Consider the following 21,956-nt stretch of genomic DNA (forward strand, 5'->3'; position numbering starts at 1 on the left):
GATAATAAAAAAGAAACAACCTAGATTGCACATCGGCTAACCTAAAGTCTCCGTCGACTAGATACAGGCCGCGCGCTAAGAGGCTTGGAATTCAGAAATCTATCTATATTTGAACTCCAAACTAAACCCGTCGTAGTTAGCTGTGGTAGATATACCTGGTTATGCTTAGGATATGGGCCACTTTCAGCGGGGCCTGAAAGATGGACTTGGGGGCGGCAGATGAGCGAAGCTTTCGTAAAAGCCCGCTGAACTTGTTGTTTGGTGTAAATGCCAGCCTAGGGTCAAGGCCGAGCGCATCGAATGGGCTGTCCATCGCAGAAGATTGATTGATTAATTCCTACTCGGTTTCAGCCGCTCCTTCATCCGCAGCTATGCCCGGTTGGCAGAGCTAGTCAACCAGCCCGACGCGGCCCGGATGTTGATCTGTGTCACCCCACTTCGCTATGCTTTGAAAACTCAAAGCACAACCAGCTGGCCCCAGCTTCCGCCTTCTCGTCCTTACTCTCTTCCTGCGTCTATTCTATGAATTTGATGGCCTTGATGGCTGTTTTACGCTTATTCAAGAATGCTCGGAGGTTTCCTCGTCCTGGTATATGGCCTAGTTCCTGGTTCCAGAGGTCCTTAAATCGTCGACATTGGAACAGTACATGGAGTACCGTTTATCACCTTTCACCACAGCTGCACTTTTCCTCGCAGAAGATCTAGAGAATGTAGAAGAGGGATGGCTGGTTGGAGTGGCCAAAACTAAATTACCTCCTTGGAGCACGGGCCACAAGGCCATGTGTTTGGCCTTGTGGCCCGTGCGTAATAAGGTAAACGTGTATGGGGCCCCTATATTAGCATAGGTCTATCCTTAGATACCCATTTTACTAATACACCGAGTAAGATCATATGCCTTATATATGAGTTGAGAACCTATGGAGCGAATATTTATTCATACACTTCCTAAAGTTGCTGTGTTAACTAGCTCATTAAACGTTCCAGCTAGTCACAGGCAAGCTGTGCCACCACCCTATACATCACTCCGATTGAAGAGAAAGACAGCAGTCGGTAACACTACAGGTATCCCTATCACAGCATCTTTGACGACATGTTGGGCAAGCTCGGCTTCGGTGCCTTCGTAGGGACAGTAAGCAGCCTCTACAAAAGAGATGTCCTATGCTTATGTTAGAGAACAAGCCGAATCAGAGCAAATAGTTACGTACCGCAACCTTGTAGTCTTGTTAGTCTCTGCAATACATTGTGACAGATGCCACAAGGGTCAGATATGCCGTAAATTCTAATCGAATCCTGGAGGCGAAAGATTTCATGCCCGAGGAAGTCACAGGACTCTCTTTTGCCCGCAGGAAAGCAATCTTCACAGGTGATCTATGCACACAGTTAGCTGAGTAAGTAAGATAGCCCAAAGGGCCAGGGAAGATGAAGAGTAGAACTTACACATCCACATCTATTATAAACTGTAGCCCGCGACTCCTCAATAGATCTCATGCAAATGCGACAAGATGGCCCCGTAAGATCAATATATGTGATATTTGGGATTGTTACGGGCTCTACTTGAGGCGAGATTCTCTGGCCCAGGCCAAGCCAGTCTCTGTGATTGCGTACCAGCTCGTTTACATTCTCAGTATTGCGTAGCATGCGAGAGGAAACTCTATGGATCACCGATTCTATTTGGTTGACGGATTGGCTCATGACGTGCTCGTACTTCGCACAGTCATCCTCTATACGTCGGAGGATGGGACCGGCAATTTCGGGATCATTGGTAGTTCGTAAGACTTCGATCCAAGGTGAGCTGATTAGCTTGACAGTCTTAAGCTCCTGAGAAAGAAGGTGATGTATAATTTTCTCTAATATATTTAGATCAAAATTTCTGCCATCAGTAGAGGCGTGGTTGAGTAAGTTGCTCGACATTTGAAAAGGTATGAAGTCAGGGAAGAATAACGATAGAATAGGTCGTGATGTGTAAGTTGTAGAAAGGTGTAGAGCGAGGTGTCTGTATATAAAAGAAATATAAACTGGGGTGCTATATTTATAATTATTTATAGCTTTAATAAGACGGTATTATAAACCAATAAAGGAACGGCTTATTAAAAAGATCCACTATTATAAAATGTTATATATTTTATAACAAAATTTAACTTAACTTATAGATATAACTATAGGTTAGCTAATTATATAGAAAGATTCCCTATATATAACAGCAATTCCAGAATTAATTTAGTTTTATAATTTGGTTTTAAGGAAGGCTACTCTTATAATATTAGCTCCTATCTTTATTTACCGCCCTTAAGGAAATTAAGTTAAAAGATAAAATAGTTTAAAAAGTTTTACCCCTTTTTCCTTATATAACTATAATATTAATAAATGTATTATATTAAAAATTTTATTTAATTTAATATATTTAAAGAATTAAGTATTAATATAAATATTATAAATTATATTAAAGTTTTAAAGATTTAAATAAAAAGTAATTTATTAAATTTAAGTACTTTTATTTATAAAGAGTTAAATTTAATAATAAAGTTTAAATAAATCTTAATATTATTTTATATAATTAATAATAAAATAAAGCTATTAATATTATAATTAAATCTTTTAAAAAGTAGCTATTTTATTAAATACTTTATTTAAAGCTATAAAGTTAATTATATTACCCTTTAATAAATTCTTAAACAATTAAATAATATAATTATATTATTAATTTATAATTAAATATAATTTATATAATAAAAGTTATAATAAGTTATTTTTTAATAATTAAATTAAATAATAAATAAATAATTATAAATAAAGTTAAATAATATAAATAAAATATTATAAATATATTTATATATAAAATAATTATAACTTATTTATAGCTTTATACTTAATAAATTAAAAAGATTAAAATAAAGTTAAAATAGCTTATTGCTTTATTTTAATTAAATATAATAAATATTTAAATATATTAAATTAAGCTTAAAAAAAACTTAATTTAAATTTATAAATAATTATTAATAAAGTAAAATACTTCTTTTATAAATAAATTAAATTTTATTTAACTTCTTTTTCTTTTTAATTATAAAAGCTATTAATATAATTTATTATATATAAAATAAGGAATTTTTAATTATTAACTTTAATAAAATAACTTAATTAATTTAAATAAAAGGTTTAAGGAAGAGTTTTAATAAGTAAAATTTAATATTTTATATTATATTTAATATATATAAAATATTAAATATAATTTTTTAAATATTTAATATAAAAATATATTCCTTTAAAATAAATTAAATAATATAAAGGGTTAAATAAATTTCCTATAATAGTTATAAATAAATAATATTATAATATTACTTTATTATTAATATAATATTTATTTTAAAAAATTTAAAATAATTAATTAAAAATAAAGTAAAATTTTTATATTATAAAAGCTATAATATAAAAAGGGGTAATTATATTTACTTCCCCTTCTTTTTATTTTTATTTTATACTTTTTTTATTTAACTTTTAATATATTATTTTTTATTTATTTATTTTTATATTAAATAAATAATATATTTAATAATTAATTCTTTTCCTTTTTTTATTTTAATTTAATTATTAAATATTTAATTTTTTAAATAACCTTTTAAATAATATAATATATTATTATAAGATTTATTATTATTATTTTATATTTAATAAGTAAAATTTTAATCTTTTTATTTATTTTATTTAATAAAAAATTATTTATAATAATAAAAACCTTAAAATTAATAATAATATAACCTATTATAATTTAAAACTTATTAAATATATAAAAATATTAAAAGTATATATTACTTTATTAAAATTTTTTTAAATATATAAAAATATTATATAAATAATTAATTAATTTAAAAAGTTTTAAAAAGTACCTTTAATATATAATTATTCTTTATTATATATTATATTATAATTAATTTATATTTAAAGGAACTTTAAAATAAACCTTTATATTTTATTAATATAAATAATTTTATTTTAACCTATTTATACTTAAACTTAAAGTTTAAAGTTTTAAATTATAAATATTAAAAGCTTTATAATTAAACTTATAATAAAGATAATTAAATATAATTTAATATAATAATTAAAGATATTTTATAAGTTTTAAATTTAAATTATTTAATAATAAAGATTTATAATCTTATAATTTATTATTAAATCCTTAACTTTAAAAAAGCTTAACTTTTAAACTACTTTAATAATATATAAAATTTAATATATTTTTATAAGTTATAAAATTAATATAAATTAAATCTTTTAAAGTATTTAACTTATAAAATTAACCTTATATATTAAAATTTAAATTATAAATCTTTAATAATTTATTTAAAACTTAATTAATACTTTAATAATATTTTATAAATTAATTAAAAATTAATAAGTTTTTAAAAGTATTATTATATAAAAATCTTAAGTCTTTTTTATAATATTATATAAAAAATAAAAAAAATATAAAGAAATAAATAATAAATTTAAACTTATAAATAATAATTTAATAAATTTTTAAAGTAAATCTACCTTATATTACTTAAAAGGTAAAAGTAATTATATTAAAAGTTTTTTTAAATTATAATAATAATAAATAAATTAATTAAAGTTTATTTAAAATACTTTAAAGAGCTTTTTTTATTAAATAAAATAAAATTTTAATTAATAATTAATATAAATAAAAATTTTAAATAAGATTAATAATTAAAAAACTTAACTTAAAAAATAATTAAATATATAAAAAGATTTTATTATTATATAAAGAATTAAACTTAAGCATTTAATATTATTTTTATAAAACTTATTATATTAATCTTTAAAGTTATAATATAAATATTAAATCGCTTTAATTAGGTTATACTTAAAGGTTTAATATTCCTTTAAGAAACCCTCCTAGCTATACTATCTTTAAAGCTGCCTCTTACTGTTCCACTTCCTAGGTATAAACAGAAGAGCTCTGTTCGTTGATGGCAAGAGATACAAAGCGACCTAGCGGGGTAGACCCATCCGCCTGTACACCATAGCTATCTATGTCACGATATATCCTATCGATATATTCGCCGGCTCCCGAAAGATCCTTAGATCGTTAACATTAAAACAGTATGTAGAGTACCATTTATCGCCTTTCGCCGCGGCTATATTGAGTTGAACTTGATGAGCAAAGCATAGAGCACTATTCTTTAAAGAGATGACACATTTTAGCTGGCGGCGAAAGACAGTTGAAAAAAATCAAAAGATAGGCAGAATAAACATTTATATAAACTATAAACCACTGTAATAAATAACCACCAACTACACAACAGCAAATCAAGCAAGTAATAAATAATAGATAGGAAACAATGCACGTTAACATATTTTAAAAAAAAAAAACCATCGGGTGTGTGCTACATGGTCTCCTGTGAGCCTTGTTACATTCTTGCCCTCTAATCTTGGAGTCCTCGTCCCGAGCTGGTCGACCCAAGCCCAAAGAGTCTCTCTCCCGAAAGCGTCGATGCCGACACATTGCTCGAACTGGGCCGATTTCCGGTCAAAGGGTGGAGGAGCTAGCCGATCCAAAAAGCCCTCCCGAAGACGACGGTGCCGCTGCGAGGCCCAAAACGGGCCGATTTCCGGTCAAAACGTCGGATGAGCTAGCCGACCCACAAAGTCCCTCTAACACCACGGATGTCGCTGCACCGCTTGACCCGGCTCGCCCTTGCCCTTAAAAAAATGACGATGAAAATGAACCACCTGATCCGAAATGCAAAGTCTGACTAGTTTCAGTGTCGTACTAAGATGATTGTTTATTTTATACTTTATCGATTTTTGTCAGAATAGGTCTTCCGCCTTGGGTGTATAACGATGACCGAAGCAGTAGGGCATGTGTGCTGCTAAGTGGTTTAGAGATAAGGCGAAAGCTGGAACTACCACAGTTTGGTCCGAGACATAGAATGACGAGATGGATTTCCATCCGGGATGCCGAAAAATAATGGGTGATAAGATTATGTCCATAAGACTCCTCTTGGTTTATTGCGACAGAGCATTTAACATCCATATCCTCCGCCATCACTTTGTTAAAGTACCAAGTTTCGATGACGCCTCGGGATGATGTTGAAGCATGCCAGGCTGCCCGGCCGTATCGAAGGGAAACACGAGTACCTCGCGAAAGGCGGCCAAACGAGTCGTAGACCTTGCAAAGAATTGGGATCATCTTGACTTGATGTTAATATAGATATTTATTATTATTTAGTAATAGGTAGTTATTATTAGGTTGAGTGAAGCACGTTTGTAAAGTTTATATATATTATTAACACGTTGAAAGACGAGCTGTAGCCTTTGAGAAATTAAAAATTCGAAAATTCTTCAGTTTCATGGCGCATAGTGACACCTGAGGCTATAGAATTTTTATTCCTTGACCGCGCGGTTATATTATATAAGAAAAAGACAAACGGGCTTGGCTTCGCCCTGGTTTGTTAATCTTCACAGCTAAGCCGCCATAAGCATTGCCGCTTCCATCCTTCTGGGTGATTGCAATTAAAAGGAAGCAAGACGTAAGGGATGGTTTTTTTTTTTTCCTTTCCCTAAAATCGGGTTAGGAAGTCCATTAGTTGTGTATCGTTCCGTATTTAAGTATCCATCTGGTTCTACCGCGCGCTAAAAGGAAGGAGCTGGGTATTTGAAATTGTGCCTCAGTGTTCTGTGGCCCGTGCATGAAGAAACTTCCCACCTATCACATGATCACAGGCTAGATAAGGCGGTCCTAGCGCTGAGCGTAGCCCCACCAACACTCAGTCTCGTGATCCTTGAATTCAGTCGTCACTCGTCAGTCGTCAGTCGTCACTCGTCAGTCGTCACTCGTCACTCGTCAGTCGTCACTCGTCAGTCGTCACTCGTCAGTCGTCACTCGTCAGTCGTCACTCGTCAGTCGTCACTCGTCAGTCGTCACTCGTCACTCGTTAGTCGTCACTCGTCGCTCGTCATGGTAAAGCATTTTGCACTTCACTTCAGCCCATGGATAGCTTTAGGTCTACCCCACGGCTTTGTCCCTACACATGAAGAAGCACAGAAGGCTTACAGAAAGGCTGTGCTACACTGTCACCCTGACTGTCGCCCCGCGGAAATCACTGCCAGTAGGTGGCCAACTATTGACGATTTGAAAATATCGTTGGAGTATTTTAAAGACCTCGAAAGCAAAGGTGTCTTGAGCACCCTTTACCCCCCCAACAACTTCGCACAGTTTCCAAGAACGTTCCACCCTCAACATCCTCGCGGTAATGTGGGCGTCTACACAGAGGCTAGTGTACCAGGTTTTTTCACCTGCACTGTTTGCTGCATGGTTACAAAAGCGGCATCCAGAGACGAGCATCTGATCTCTCATAACCTATCGACCTGCCAATTCTGCGGTGAAATCATTTCAGGATGCGAACTTCTCGAGCATTATCATCAACGACATGGTATTTATCAATCCAATATTAAAAATCTGGTAACCTATATCGAACAACGGCATACTTGCGCTTACTGTCACCGGTGTTTCACAGACATACAAGCACACATCGAATCCGAACATTGCTGTAATTGTCGACCTGAGGATGTGCCGTGGGAAGAGCATATCGATACGCATCATACATGTTGTCACACATACCATCAAGACCTATCCCGGCACTTTCTAGAAGATCATTACTGCCAATGTCGAGCCTTCAGAGACAACAACGACTTCGCCGATCATATTACAGACGATCATACATGTCCATATTGCGGCAGATATGATGCGGATCTGACGGAACATATTTCACTCAACCATTTTTGCCGGCATTGCGAGAAAGTGCAGGAAGATTTACCTATGCATGTTGTGTCTAAGCACAAGTGTAGCTACTGTCTCGACCTAGCTGTTGATTTGGACATTCATATCCAAACAACGCACGAATGCAATACATGCGGGGAACAATTCAAGGACCTATCTGAACACATCAGATCTGTTCACTTATGCGAAAAATGTGGCACGAGCCGTACGAATATTCAAAGTCATCTCAGGAAACACTGTAATAAATGTAACTTTGTCGCTCAAGATCCAGCAGCTAGCCTGTTGAAACACTTATTCCAAACACATTGTCTAACGCTCTGCAAGGACTACGATTTAACTCTACCTCTGAACAAATATCACTGGGAACATATTAACGAGTTACATTCTTAGGTATCTTGTCCTTTATGCGAGGTTCCCATCGATGAAAATTCCATCAACTATCATTTAGCGCAGTCACACAATTGGGAAAGGTGTGAGAGCTGCCCAGCCACCATGGCTGTTGATGCTAAAGACCACCTTGCAACTTTTCATGCCACGCTATCCTGTAAATATTGCCAGCAGAAGCTCTCCAAGAGAGCGATGAAAGACCACCTCCTAAACCTCCATAACGAAAGGCAATGCCCTTACTGCGGCGAAGTCGATCAAGAGATTTCGCTTGACAACCACATCCAGCGAACTCACCAGCCCAGGAAGTGCCTGCTATGCGATGCAGAATTCCCGGCTTCTGATTTGCTTGTCCACTCTCAAGAAGCCCATTCAGCGAGGCTCTGTACCTACTGTTCCTTTTTTGGAGCCGATTCTAATGTTGAACAACATATCGCTCAGTGTCATATCTATTGTGAGGAATGTGCAAGCAGGTATTCGAAATCGCAGCTTCGCACTCACCGACGGGAAGTGCATTCGTGGGAGGACTGCTCGGACTGCGAAGTTCAATGTGCACCGTCGCAGCTGGCAGAACACAAGAAGGTCCATGACCTTCGACAATGCCCATTCCCTAGTTGCCCCGGGTTCCCATCGTCTGCCGACACTCTCGCCACGCATATACATCGCAAGCATTCAGTTTCGTCATGTCCCTTCTGTGGCGCCCGTGTAGACGGCTTGGACGCGCATATCTCAGACCACATGTGTGAGTATGATCAAAATGAACCATGTCCCAGTTGCGGGAAGAAGTGCGAAGAGGTCCATTTCTTCGCCCATGTCTTGGCTCACAGACTCCGTCCCCATCATGACTCGGGAGAAACAGCACAACCTAACGAAGCTAGCAAAGACCCCACGCCGGAACAGTAGGTCTTTCCAGGCATATTCACCCAGACATGACTAAAAAACTCCAGGTTTGAAAAACTTCTCAAGAACTTCCTAGGCCACTGTCAGGTTAGTTACACTTGGTTGAAAGAGTATTTATCTTATGCTGACATCTGCGCAAGGGTCAAGCTGCGTCATGGCTTCACATGCAACGACAACACAATTTAGTTCACAGCGATGCTATCCACGACGCGGCTAATCAACATGCGGATGGAAAGAGCGAAACAAGCAAGTCATATGCAAAAACCGCCGTATGCGACAAATGTGGACGAGAACACGACAGATCAAACATGGCTAGACATCGCAAGACATGCAAAGGACCGGTGAATAGAAGTACTGACGGGAACCAGCCGTCGAAACGCCGCCGTATTTAAGGCAGACTTCCCATAGCCGGTTATGAACCACCTCCATTTGCGTATTGATCTTCTATGATACTAGATTGTCACCCAAGTAGTGACGAAGATTTCCTCGACGACGTTTTTGAACACCGTCTTGTTATGTCGTGCCTAGTCTGCAATAGATCCATACTGTCAGAATTGATGGTTAATTTGGATGGATTAATACGGGCTAATATATCAGGGGGTGAGCAGGGACTTCTCAACCCCTGTAAACCCGCCACACTATTTATTAGTACACATCTCAGCGAGACAGCAAGACGCGCTCGAACGGTAAGTTCGTAACAAGCTAGTAGAATAAGCTCAACTATTTTCTCGTTATACCACACTCTATCCTTTACAAAAAGTATAGACACGTAACTTTGTATACTAATTGTTTCCAGATCTTCTAGAAGTAATTAACCTTAGAAATCATACACTTATCACAAGTCTTCTGCTCCCTCTCTGCGTATTTCCACACGTCTCATCTCCCTCTCCCCCGTAGTGATAGAGTATATAAGTAGGAACAAGGCAATGACTAGGGCACCGTAGGATGCCTCGGCTATACCCCCAAAATACATAACGGTATAATATGGGATGTCTTCACCACGTCCGAACTTGTCAAAGGAGGATTGGAAGCCATTGACATAGTCGGCGAGGTATCCTCCTATAATAATAAGGACCAATGCCAAGAGGACCTGGGTACCTGAAAAGCACATCCATTGTCTATTATTGTCTCGAAGCCATCTCCTGTAAGTTGCAGTTGCGATTCCGAAGATAGCAAAGGCGGTAGATATAACGGCCATGACCACAGTGTTGACAAGGATGTTTTGCATAAGTGAAGCAAACGTTTTGTCTAAGATGGTGCTGGCAGAGTCGGTAAGTCCGGATCTAGCTCTATTACGCAAGATGATGGCAAAACGCGCGTTGGCTGAGTTAAGGCCGGCGACAGCCAGCCCTATGATGGCTAGGGATAAGATGACTAGGCGGATCAAGATTATGGAATCTCGAAGGTGATGAGACATAGTAGTATCAGTAAAAGATAGTGTAAAAAGAATTTGCGATATATACTTGGAGGGGATTTAAATGATGTATGGTGGTTGGGATTAAAGGAATGAAGTATGACAAGACACCGCTTCCTAGAGCCCTTAAATAGAGATTGAAAAGTCATGAGGATAGTATAGATGAAGCTGCACTAGTGAGCCAGCGCATGCGCCTGTCTCAGCGGCCAAGGCAGAATCTGCCTTGTCACTAATCATCGCTAGTCTATTCGAGACTGCATGTTGGCATCGCCTACTGCGCCCTTGGCTACTGAAGCCGCTACATATGAATTACTACTATATATAGCGGATAGCTACTCATGTCCCCAATGCTTTTAAGAAGTCCTGGGCTAACTGCAAGGCAACAGAGCCCCTGCGGCGTTAAACACCATCAATCAATCAATTAATCAACCTTGGTTATTCATTTGGATGACCACCATAATCAAACACGAGCTCGACCAGGTCGGCCGGTTCCTCTCTCCTTAGCTCAACCAGGAGCATCTTAATGCGATATAGCTTAGAGGGACCATGGTAAAGTGGACGTAAGGGGCAAAGTCTAAGCGGGCTGCGGCTTTATTCTATATAATAGATGTTCAGGTCAGGTCAGGTCGCATGGAACTGTTTCGCAATTGACACTATGGTGTCCACTTCGTCTCTGTCCGTAATTTGGTTAAGTTGCCTATGTATTTAGTGGTTAGAGGGTGGCCGGGATTGCCGTAGAGTGAAGGTGGTCTGAAGGCTGAGGTGTCAAGCAGCTGTATGAGAAAATAGGGGCTAGGCTCAGAATCGTTGTGTCCCTCATAGATCATCGAATCTATGCTTGTGATCTGTTCAATGTCCTAGATGTCCATGGTTATATTCGACATCATCTTAACTGTGTTGTCTGCCTTGCAGAGCTCCGTCTTCTATGTCGCTCGCGTGTACGAGTTACAGCGAGCCCATTCTTGCATATTGTGCTCGGCATGGCGCTTATAGAACCGCTTGCCTGTTGGCCCATTGTTGTTGCCCTGAGCGCCTGAATTACGATTATACAGACGCTATTGCCTACAAGATCTCCATTAGACGTCTAGACGATCTTTTGTCATGCCCTCTACACAGAACCATCTCTCTCAGGCGTTGCCAATCTATACCCGCAATGTTATCTAACTAAGAGATCTCTAAGACCTTACCATACCTCCCATATAATTAAAGAGATTTATGCTATACGTTCTAACCATCCTCTCTTCGTATTTCACTGTTACTGTACCCATCAACAATACCGTAGCTTGTATAACAGCCACTATGAGGGCTTAGACAGGAGGCAACCCATCAAATACAGGCGCCCTTATCCACTAAGGGTCAAATTCGGGGGCATAGTCTAAGTTACTTCTAGTATGGTTCTACATGATCAACTGTAGTATGAGGCCGCCGATGTCGCAACCAAGTCTGCCGGAGAGCAACCGTTCTATTAGGCGCTTCTTTTGAAGCTGCGGAGCTGGCCACGTCATGCGTCGACGGATTCTTGGGCAGCTAGGTGACGCGGTCGTGTCACTGATCCGCGGCCAAGCACAGTCTATACGACGAGGGCGTGGTGGGCTATCTCCTGGCGGTTAGATCAGGCGACAAATAAGCAGGTATACAGGTAGGGTGGGATGGCGTAGACAAGGCGCTGTGAGTATGCCTGCATGTGAAGTGGCCACGGCCTGCTCATAGCTCCTCGCTTGATAAGCCAAGGAGATTGGAATGAGGCTGAGACGGCTCATCGCTTCATCCGAGTTGGAAGCAGCAAACACCTGAACGCATTAGGCCAGGCCTAGGGAGAAGGGCTGGCTTGGATCTGTAGATAACAATTGGCGAGGCAGAATACTTCTTTCGCGAATCAGTCAGGTTTCATTTGACGCCTTTCCCCTCCAAGCTGTGAGAGCCGCTGCTACGGCCCGTTATGTGGGATGAGGAGGTTTCAGTTGTCAGGTTAAACAAAGCGATTTAACTGATTTAAGCAGGAGATTTGGGGAGAGGCGTCGGCGGGCAGAATCCAATGTTCCGCATCATGCTCAGCACGTGTAAAGTACCAAGTACAGTTGCTTAGACATCCGGCACGGAGGTGTATTCCACCAAAGGTGAGTTGAGTAGCTTGAGGGGCTAAGCAGGTCTCCTATGGCGGTTGCATATCGAAGATGCTGCAGCATTGCCTCACCACCAGCATGGCGTCTGTTCTAGAGAAACTCGAGACAACTAACACCGGACAAGGCAGATTTTCTACGCCATGAAGGCTACTATCCAGTATAAAAGAGGCGGTCATACCTGCTTGCCCTCTTTATTTTCGTCTCATACCCCTTTATTCAGTTCTTGATATATTGTTCTTGATTTGCCTGTTCTTATATTGAGTAGACGATATGTGCGAGTACTTCTTCCTTTTTCTCATTTCAGCCCAGACGTTGGGTACTCCATGCTCCAAGCAGCCTCCTAAGTAGTATAATATATTATTAAAAGAGTTATTACTACTATTTTATTCTTAATAAGTAAATTTCTATTCTTTCTATCCGTTTTATTTAATAAATATCACTTATAACAATAGGAGCTATAAAGCTAATAATAGTATAGCTTATTATAATTTAAAGCTTATTAAATGTATAAAGATATTAAAAGAATATATTATCTTATTAAAATTCCTTAAATATATAAAAATGCTATATAAGTAATTAATTAATTTAAAAACTCTTAAGGGGTATCTTTAATATATAATTAATTTATATCCTATATTATATTATAATTAATATACATTAAAGGGAACTTTAGAACGAACCCTTATCCCTTACCGAAAAAGATAATTTCATTCTAGCCTACCTATACTTAAACTTAAAGTTCAAAATCTATAAACACTAAAGGCTTTACAGCTAAGCTTATAATAAGGGTAGCCAGACATAAGCAACGCAACATTAAAGGATATTTTATAGCCCTTAAATATAGACTGCTTAATAATAAACATTTATAGTTTTATAGCTTATTATTAAATCCTTGGCTTTAAAAAGGCTTAACCTTTAAACTACCTAAATAATATATAGAACTTAATACGTCTCTATAAGTTAAAGGATTAGCGTAAACTAGATCTCTTAAAGTATTTAGCTTCCGAAATCAGTCTCGTATGCCGGGATTTAAATTACAAATCTTTAATAACTTACTTAAAGCTTAATTAATCCTTTAATAGTATCTCGCAAACTAGTTAGGAACTAATAGGTCTTCGAAGGTATTACTATATAAAAATCTTAAGTTTCTCTTACTATAATGCGTGGAATATGGAGGAAAATTTAAAGCAATAGGTAATAAGCCCAGGCTTATAAATAATAGTTTAATAGATTTTTAAGGCGGATCTGCCCCATACCACTCGATAGGTATAAGCAGTTATGTTGAGAATTTTTTTAGGTTGCAGATAACGATAAAGAATCCAATCAGGGGTTATCTAGAATACTGTAAGGGGGCTATTCCAATTAGGTGAAATAGGATTTTAGTTAATAAGTTAACCCCCCCTGCCATGGGCCAACGCCTCATAGGCCATAAAGCCCACCAACCACCTCCAATTAATTGAAGCCGTAAATATTAACGAATTCGATTGCAATCGTTAATTGCAATTGTTTTTAACTAAAATATAATCTTCTACTTCTGTTAAGTCTTCTAGCCGGCTGTCTCCGGCCCAATTTAGCACATTAAAAATTATAACCTAATATATTAATAACGATTGTAAAATATATTAATAGCTATAAGTGATAAGTGCGCGTGATAGCTGTAGGCAATTATACCAGCTGTTTAAAGCTGTGGTAGCTGGTGCTTATATAATCCACACGGGATCCCGTAAAATATTATATACATGGGATCCCGTGTCTGTATTGGGCCCCCATCTCCAATTGAGGCAGCGTAGTGCCGCGGATCACTGTCCAGTTAGGCCCATCCTGCGACCGTGAGAACAGCAGGTTCGTAACAGACTCATCCTCACTATCGATGTAATTAGAATCAATATCGAAACCACCTATGGAGACTTGTTTATTGCTGTCAAGCTCGTCGGTGAAGACCTCATCGTCCCCAGGCTCGGTGGGCGGTTAATGCTAGAATGAACATTCAACCTTTCTCTCTCCTTACCCTTGTTGTTCAGTCAAGTCATCACCTCCCCAAATCCCTAGAACAAAGAATTCATGACACTCGTAACGCAGAAAAGCTAGACAGCAAAAAAAGAAAAAAAAAAGTTAGCTTTATGGTAGGGCTAGGGTAGGTAAGCAAAGAGAGTACCTACTGCCGGCGATCTCTTAATGTTTCGTATCATTATCGAAAATGCTACTGACCCGACGCCACTTCTTATCTAACTTCTGTAATGTATCTTTACGGAAGGAGCTAGGATTTATAAGCATGAGATAGACTATAGGGTTAAGAAAAGGTCGCAAGGTGCATTACCTTTTATAGAGCTTAACCAATGCCGTTTCCTGAGTTATATATCAGTACCCATTTAATTTGTCCAACTCCTCCGTTAGTTCTTCGTTTAACTTTTATATTTCTTTAAAGGTGTTTCCGCCTTTTTCTATGATACGCTACATTTCAGCGGTGTAGGCGTAGTTAAGCTTTTTTAATATATTATCCAGCTTTACGTTGATGGAACCTGTGTACAATATACGGGGGATCGGGCTGTGGAGGCATAAGATGGCCGTATTGTAAAAGGTGGCCAGCATAGTCCCTAGGTTGCGGAACTGATTTAGCTCAACCTACGCATTACATTCCTAACTTATAGGTGCGGCCTACCTGTATATCCTTTAAATGCTTAAGGTCCTAACTTTATATACCTTATGGAAATTATCCTTAAGTTATACTAGTTCCTTTATAGGGAAGATCCTAAGTAATAGCTAATTCTTAAGGTGCTTTATAAAGATAATAATTATTATTAACTTTTTCCCTATAAACCTAAGCTTATTAATTATAAGATCTATCTTCTTAAACTATCCTATAGCAATGAGCGGCTGTAAGGGTTAAGGTTAAAATTTTAAATTCTTTATTGGATTATAAAGCTTAAAAAGCTTTTGCCCTTAAAAATGCCATTCGTTTAAGAATTATTAAAAATATAACAGGCGTTCCGGGGCATTAAAGACCACTTATTTATAAAGTCCAACTAATGTTAACCCGTTTACAGCAGCATTTATTAGATATGCTTAACGTAGGAGGAATCGATGGAGGACTTTAAGGAACTTATCCTTAAATTTATATAGTTTAACCTAGGATTTAAAGGAGTAAGGAATGATATAAACCAGCTCTATTAAGGAAAATGCATTAGTTTTAACTATATATATAAAAGGAGGAAAGGAGAAAAGAAAGTTAATATATTAAATATAAAAGTTAAAAGAGTATTTATATAACGCTTTATATATATAAATGTATTATTCTTAATGTTTTTAAATATTTTTTATATTATTATACTTAGAGTTATAAAGCCTTTTACTTTAAGGCCCTCAGTTATGCTGCGCTTAAGGATAGCTTTATTTTAATAGAATTAACTTAACTAAGGGGGGTAGGCCCTTCGCTATATCCATGCCATCTTAGGCTAAGAGAAGGCCTTACTAAACCTTTTTATAAATAAAGTAGATGGTAGGTAATGCAGTGCTCGTTATATAGACCACTTAAATAAGAGGTAAAAGAAGAAGAGTAATAAAGAAAAGATGGCCATCGACACGCGGGACCAGCTCTGCTTTTATAGTAAGGAGATCAGGTAGATCTAGAACCTAAAGGTGCTATCCTCGTCATTCCTACAGCCCCCCACTCCAGGAGGCAACCCTCCCAAGAGTAGGGGGTAGTAATTCCTTTATAAACCTACAATTTTCCGGAGGTATAACTTCTTAATGTGGAGGTTATTATTAATATACTAGAACATAAACGGTATGCCTTATTTAAGCTATATATAACCTTAAATAAATAAAAGAAGAAAAGAAGGTTATAGGATTAATTATATAATATAATGTTTTATTGCTTTAAATTACTATTTAGTCTTATTATAATAAGTAGTTAAGGCTAATGTAGTATATTCCATTTAAAAGAGTGGTCCTAATAATTAATAGGTTAATTAATAGTATAACCTAATAAGAAATTAAATTAACTTTAACAGATATAATTATATTAACTATAACTTTAAGAAAGGATAGTTACTATGCTGGACTACAGCATATAACGGACCTATCATACCATAGTATAAGGGCTTGTTGGGGTTCTTGATTTGTAGGTAATACCAGGAACAACGGCGGTTGTCCGTTAACGAGGTTTAGAGGTACTCCCACCACTATACATCAATAGGAGTCTTGGATAGAGTGCAATGAGTGTATTAGTGCGTAGTGGTCTTAAGTTAATAGCTAAAGAACAGAACTAAAAGAGTGACTAAATACAGGAATAGATGAGATTATATAGATAAAGGAAATGACGGTTTTGTGTCTTCTTATGTTACTGATCTTAGTGATCTATATGATCTATAGCAGATCACTTAGATCACTTAGATCACCTCATCACGTGACCCGGGGTCGTGTCTCCAACTTAAGCACTTATGCAACATAGTGGCAGGGAGTCTCCTTCAGTCAGGCCTGTTCTGCGACCGTGGGAACGGCAGGTTCATAACAGGCAGAACGTAATAAGAGCGTTATTTAGAGTGGTTGTTCTCAATTTCCTCGATGTTGAGTTGCTCATGTTAAAGGTTGTAGAAATGCCCAAGGGATTGCATATTGGTTCCGTCTCTCGAGACAGCTCAGATGGGGAAAGCGCTAGCAAAGGTGTTGCAAGGGGAATCATGGCAGTGAATATGGGCGGACCGGTCAGTGGCGAGTTCTGGCCCAAGCTGGATAGTAAGGCATCATATCGGTCGGTCCCCGGTGGACGCGTCGCTAGCCCCTGAGCTACCTTCCAAACGAAACAGAATATTTACACTTTAAAGATTCACTAAATTTCGATGTAGTGTATGGGAAAGCCAGGGAAGATAACCATTTGGCTGCTGTAAAGTATTGTTTTTAGTTGAACATTGTTCCTGGTTAAACTTACTCCGAACGGCTGAGAACCTTGACATTGTTATCAATTGAGGCTATGGGTTGGCCATTTCCAAACAATATAAATGCTAGCAGCTATCCTTCGAAGGGACCAGCTCTGGGCGTTAATATATAAGCCTCTAACATCCTCCGTGTGTTTGGTAGCAAAACTCGGTCATGGATGCTTCTCTTCTAATTATCCTAAATATAACCCTGTACTGCATACTTTATATGTCTCCACCTACGTTTAATATACCTTCATCGCATCACTCTAGCTGTAGAGAACAACAGCAGCTAGGGCGGCAGGTTGGCTGTTCACAGCATCTCTGACGACACATGGGGCAATCTCGAGATCCATGCTCTCGTAGGGATAGTAAGCACTCCTTACAGAAGAGATGTCCTATCGGTGTGTTAAAAGAGAACAGGTAGGGTATAAATGTAGTAGAAGTTACGTATTACATTTTCGCAGTCTTGTTGGCTTTTGCAACATATCCAGACAAATGCTACAAGGGTTATATATGCTGTGAATTTTAATTGATTTCTGGTATACAGAGAAGACGTGCCCGGGAACCCTATAATGCGCTATATTTTGTACAGGAAAACAATCTTCACAGGTAACCTATGCATATAGTTAGTCAAAGAATTAAGATTTCGTAATAAGAACTTATACATCCGCACCTGCTGTATGCTGTAGCCCGCGATTCTTCAATGGGCCTGTTGCAGACGAGACAAGATGGCTTGCACAGCTGAGGTGAGATTCTATGTTTGTGTATCCACTGGGCTATGTCATTGGTTTCGCGTAGTATGCGAGAAAAAGTACCCTGAAGCGCCGAATCGAGTTGGCGGGCGGCCCGGCTCACGGTCTCCTGGTACGCTTTGCAGTCATTCTCCATCTCTTGGAGGATGGTCCGGACAATTCCGGGGTGATCAGTAAGCTCAAAGGCTCTGTGAAAAAGCAGGCCATTTGGCTCAACCTTTTTAAATTCCTGAGACACGACCCGATCAATTAATTCCTTAATCGCGCTCTCAGAAGAGGCGTGGTTGGGCGAACTGTTTGACATCTGCAACAGTGTTCAGAGGACGAAGATGTGGTCGTGAGTCTACGAAGGTGTGAATGTATGGGAGAGAGACGCGGTATTTATATGCTTTCTCGGTAAGGCTATTAAAGGGGAGCTTAGACTTTACCTCTATTTGGCTGTTGGACATGGTACACCTAGTAATATTACACCTCGGGCGGAATGACACTCCTAGTCTTGCCCTGTCTCAGGGAGCGCTCGATTTCTTCGCTGGCTGCAGTATAATGCTGCCTATATGTAGTTGCCTGATTATTTTCATCTGATAAGGGAATTGCCGTATCGTGGCCGAGGCTATGTTTTACTACTTACAGTTTAGTTGCTCCTAAGCAAAGGCGTCACGATAGCGAAGAAAACAGTGTCCCTTATGAGACGCGTACTGTCTCTCTTGGTCAGCCCTGACCTTCTGCGCAGGAACTCTGTCCTCCATTTAGCTTTTTCGTACCTTGGGAAGACTTCCTTTTAGAGACAAACGGCGATATCACCGATATATGATCAACCTATAAAGCTTCTCTCTCAGTCGGCAACTCCGTTTCTACGTCTACATCTCCCTCTTTAGCGAATCTGCCGAAGACGCACGCAAAGACGCAAAGCTCCGGGCCAGCCAGTCGGAAGGTGACGATACGGTCGACGTAGAATCCCCCCCTCGACGAAGGTGGCTATGACTTGTCATGTGGTTCTGACACTTACACAAGAAGAGCCATAACTGCACCCGCTATACATTTAGGGGTTTTCTTTATACGTACTATAGGGAAAGTGAAAATCATCTAACAAGGGCAGGTGTTCCGGGGCCACATAGGACTCAGTGCAAGGCGACAAAAGCAACGTGACGGGTTCTTTATATAGCGAGGAGATCTTATATATCTGGCTACTCCTTAACCTGAGTTTCTCTACTATTAACTCCCAATATTAAACTATTATCTCTAAGCCTAGGCTTATCACTTATACTTTTATATTTTCCTTTATATTTTACGTATCATTATAAAAAAGCCTTAAAATCCTTATATAATAATACCTTTAAAGATTTATTAATTCTTAATTAATATATAAAATACTATTTAAGGATTAATTAAGCTTTAAGTAAGTTATTTAAAATTTATAATTTAAATTCCGGTATATAAGATTAATCTTATATATTATATACTTTAAAAGATTTAATTTATATTAATCCTTTAACTTATATAGATGTATTAAGTTTTATATATTATTAAGGTTTAAAAGTTAAGCCTTTTTAAAGCTAAAAACTTAATAATAAGCTATAAAACTATAAATCCTTAACATTAAGCAATTTATATTTAAAGGCTATAAAATAACTTTAATTATTACATTAATTTATATTTAATTACTTTAATTATAAGCTTAATTATAAAGCCTTTAATATTTATAAATCTTAAACTTTAAATTTAAATATAAATAGGTTAAAATAAAATTATTTCTTTTTATAAGGTATAAAGGCTTATTTTAAAGTTCCCTTTAATATATATTAATTATAATATAATATATATTAAAGAATAATTATATATTAAAAATACCTTTTAAAAGTTTTTAAATTAATTAATTATTTATATAATATTTTTATATATTTAAAAAATTTTAATAAAGTATTATATTCTTTTAATACCTTTATAAATTTAATAAACTTTAAATTATAATAAGCTATACTATTATTAACTTTAAAGTTTTTATTATTATAAATAATATTATATTAAATAAAATAGATAAAAAGATTAAAATCTTACCTTTTAAATATAAAATAATAATAATAAATCCTATAATAATATATTATATTACTTAAAAGGTTAAAAGTAAGGATAGTTTTTTTATAGCTTTATTATAAATCTTTAAAGGCTTAAATGCTATTAAGATATATAAATAATAATAAAATACTATAATAATAATTAAGGACTAATATATAAATTGTATTTTAAGAATTATCTTTAATTAATAAGCTACCTTTTACTTTATAAATCTTAGCTTAATAAGTTATATTTATAATTAAATATTAAATCTTTTATACCTTTATAAAAAGAACACTGCTTTAAAGGCTATTTATATATTAATAAATAATTAACTTATAATTATAATTAAAGCTATATTAAAATATAATTAAAATGTTTAATATAAATAATTCATTTATATTCTTAACCTACTTACCCTTCCTTTATTTTATCCTAAATTAAATATTAATATATAGTTAGCCTTAATAACCTTTAAAGTTAAAAGGTTTATAAGAATTATTTAATTAAAATTAAGCTTTATAAAAACTGCTATATAAATATATAACCCAGGCTATAAAATTAAAAATAAAGTAAAGTCTTTATTTTACCTTAATAAGTAGAACTTAAATTCACTTAGCTTTAATATAGGCTATATTGATTTATAAAAGTTTAAGTCTTATATTTAACTATATTATTATTAATTTAACGCATACTTAAAGAAAAGGACTATGCTTACTACTAGGCCATTATAATATAACGTTAAGGGGAGAGATATAAAGGCTAACTATATAGTTTTAATAAGCTTTCTTTTTAATCTCCCTTACCTTTGCTATAATTATAGCTATAACCTAAGCTATTATAGGGCAGGTTTAACATTTTAACCCCTATTACCCCTATTACTACTACCTCTTTTACATTATATTCCCCTTATTAATTAATGCTATTATTATATTATAATAGTTATATTTTAAAAATATACTTTTATATTAAGATTTATTTATAATAATAATTATAATAATAAAATAAAATAAAATTAAACTTAATTATATTTAAAGTACTCTTAATAATTTTAAAATTACTTCTTAAGATTCTACTTCTAAGGAAAGCAACGTTGGTCCTAATTAGGAAGCAACAATGTAAACTATTATAGGTGTTAAAACCCCACCATATAGCAATAAGCTTAGGAGGAGGGGGCGGGGTCCTTCCTTAAAACCTATTTAACCGTTTACCTTTACCCCATGTTCCCGGAAACAGCTTTACTAATGATAGGCAGCTAAAGCACATACCCCCTAGTAAGGCCCGGGTAGTCTACAGTCTTGGCGCTAAAACCACCGGCCTAGGGCAGCCCAAAACCAGCGAGAATAGTACCGCGGGACAGAACAGTGTCTGTCTCATAGCTATAAATGTGCGCCGTATAGGTGACCTGGAATAGTATTAGGCCTTTTTCATTATAGTAAACTAGTTATAATTTTGCTATATTAAGAATTTAATAGCTGCTAGCTTTATAATATACCCTCCCCTTCCCTTTTAATATAACTTTAAAGACTTTATATTTTAAAAATGCTTAAATATAGGTTTTAAGGTAAGCTTATTTTAAAAAGAATAATCCTCTATTTATATTACAATATATAGCTTATACTTTATCCTTTTCTA

General features: G+C 36.2%; 3 protein-coding genes across 3 annotated transcripts; 1 reads left to right on the forward strand and 2 right to left on the reverse strand.

Annotated features, from left to right (window-relative positions):
• Positions 1-906: 906 nt before the first annotated feature.
• Positions 907-1,955, reverse strand: F5B22DRAFT_248395 (uncharacterized protein). Its single transcript, XM_047969985.1, has 3 exons — positions 1,438-1,955; positions 1,206-1,368; positions 907-1,156 (listed from the first exon to the last, which is right to left on the reverse strand). The coding sequence occupies exons 1-3, from the start codon at positions 1,909-1,911 to the stop codon at positions 1,020-1,022; spliced, it is 774 nt and encodes a 257-aa protein (XP_047829601.1). The 5' UTR covers positions 1,912-1,955; the 3' UTR covers positions 907-1,019.
• A 6,234-nt stretch (positions 1,956-8,189) lies between these two features.
• F5B22DRAFT_248429 (uncharacterized protein) lies at positions 8,190-9,315 on the forward strand. The gene is made up of 2 exons (XM_047969987.1): positions 8,190-9,151; positions 9,205-9,315. The coding sequence occupies exon 1, from the start codon at positions 8,273-8,275 to the stop codon at positions 9,065-9,067; it is 795 nt and encodes a 264-aa protein (XP_047829602.1). The 5' UTR covers positions 8,190-8,272; the 3' UTR covers positions 9,068-9,151; positions 9,205-9,315.
• Positions 9,316-9,831: 516 nt separating this feature from the next.
• Positions 9,832-10,610, reverse strand: F5B22DRAFT_248426 (uncharacterized protein). Its single transcript, XM_047969986.1, has one exon. It carries the CDS (start codon positions 10,479-10,481, stop codon positions 9,900-9,902), a length of 582 nt encoding a protein of 193 aa, XP_047829603.1. The 5' UTR covers positions 10,482-10,610; the 3' UTR covers positions 9,832-9,899.
• Positions 10,611-21,956: the final 11,346 nt, after the last annotated feature.

Source organism: Xylaria bambusicola (assembly GCF_022495145.1).
Source record: "Xylaria bambusicola strain CBS 139988 unplaced genomic scaffold F5B22scaffold_29, whole genome shotgun sequence".
In the NCBI taxonomy this organism is placed as follows: domain Eukaryota; kingdom Fungi; phylum Ascomycota; class Sordariomycetes; order Xylariales; family Xylariaceae; genus Xylaria; species Xylaria bambusicola.

Coding starts and splice junctions, on each gene's coding strand:
- F5B22DRAFT_248395 (XM_047969985.1), bottom strand. CDS start 1,911: ATGTCGAGCAACTTACTCAACCACGCCTCTACTGATGGCAGAAATTTT. Junction 1,369..1,437: donor TTTATAATAGATGTGGATGT/GTAAGTTCTACT, acceptor CTGTGTGCATAG/ATCACCTGTGAAGATTGCTT. Junction 1,157..1,205: donor AACAAGACTACAAGGTTGCG/GTACGTAACTAT, acceptor ACATAAGCATAG/GACATCTCTTTTGTAGAGGC.
- F5B22DRAFT_248429 (XM_047969987.1), top strand. CDS start 8,273: ATGGCTGTTGATGCTAAAGACCACCTTGCAACTTTTCATGCCACGCTA.
- F5B22DRAFT_248426 (XM_047969986.1), bottom strand. CDS start 10,481: ATGTCTCATCACCTTCGAGATTCCATAATCTTGATCCGCCTAGTCATC.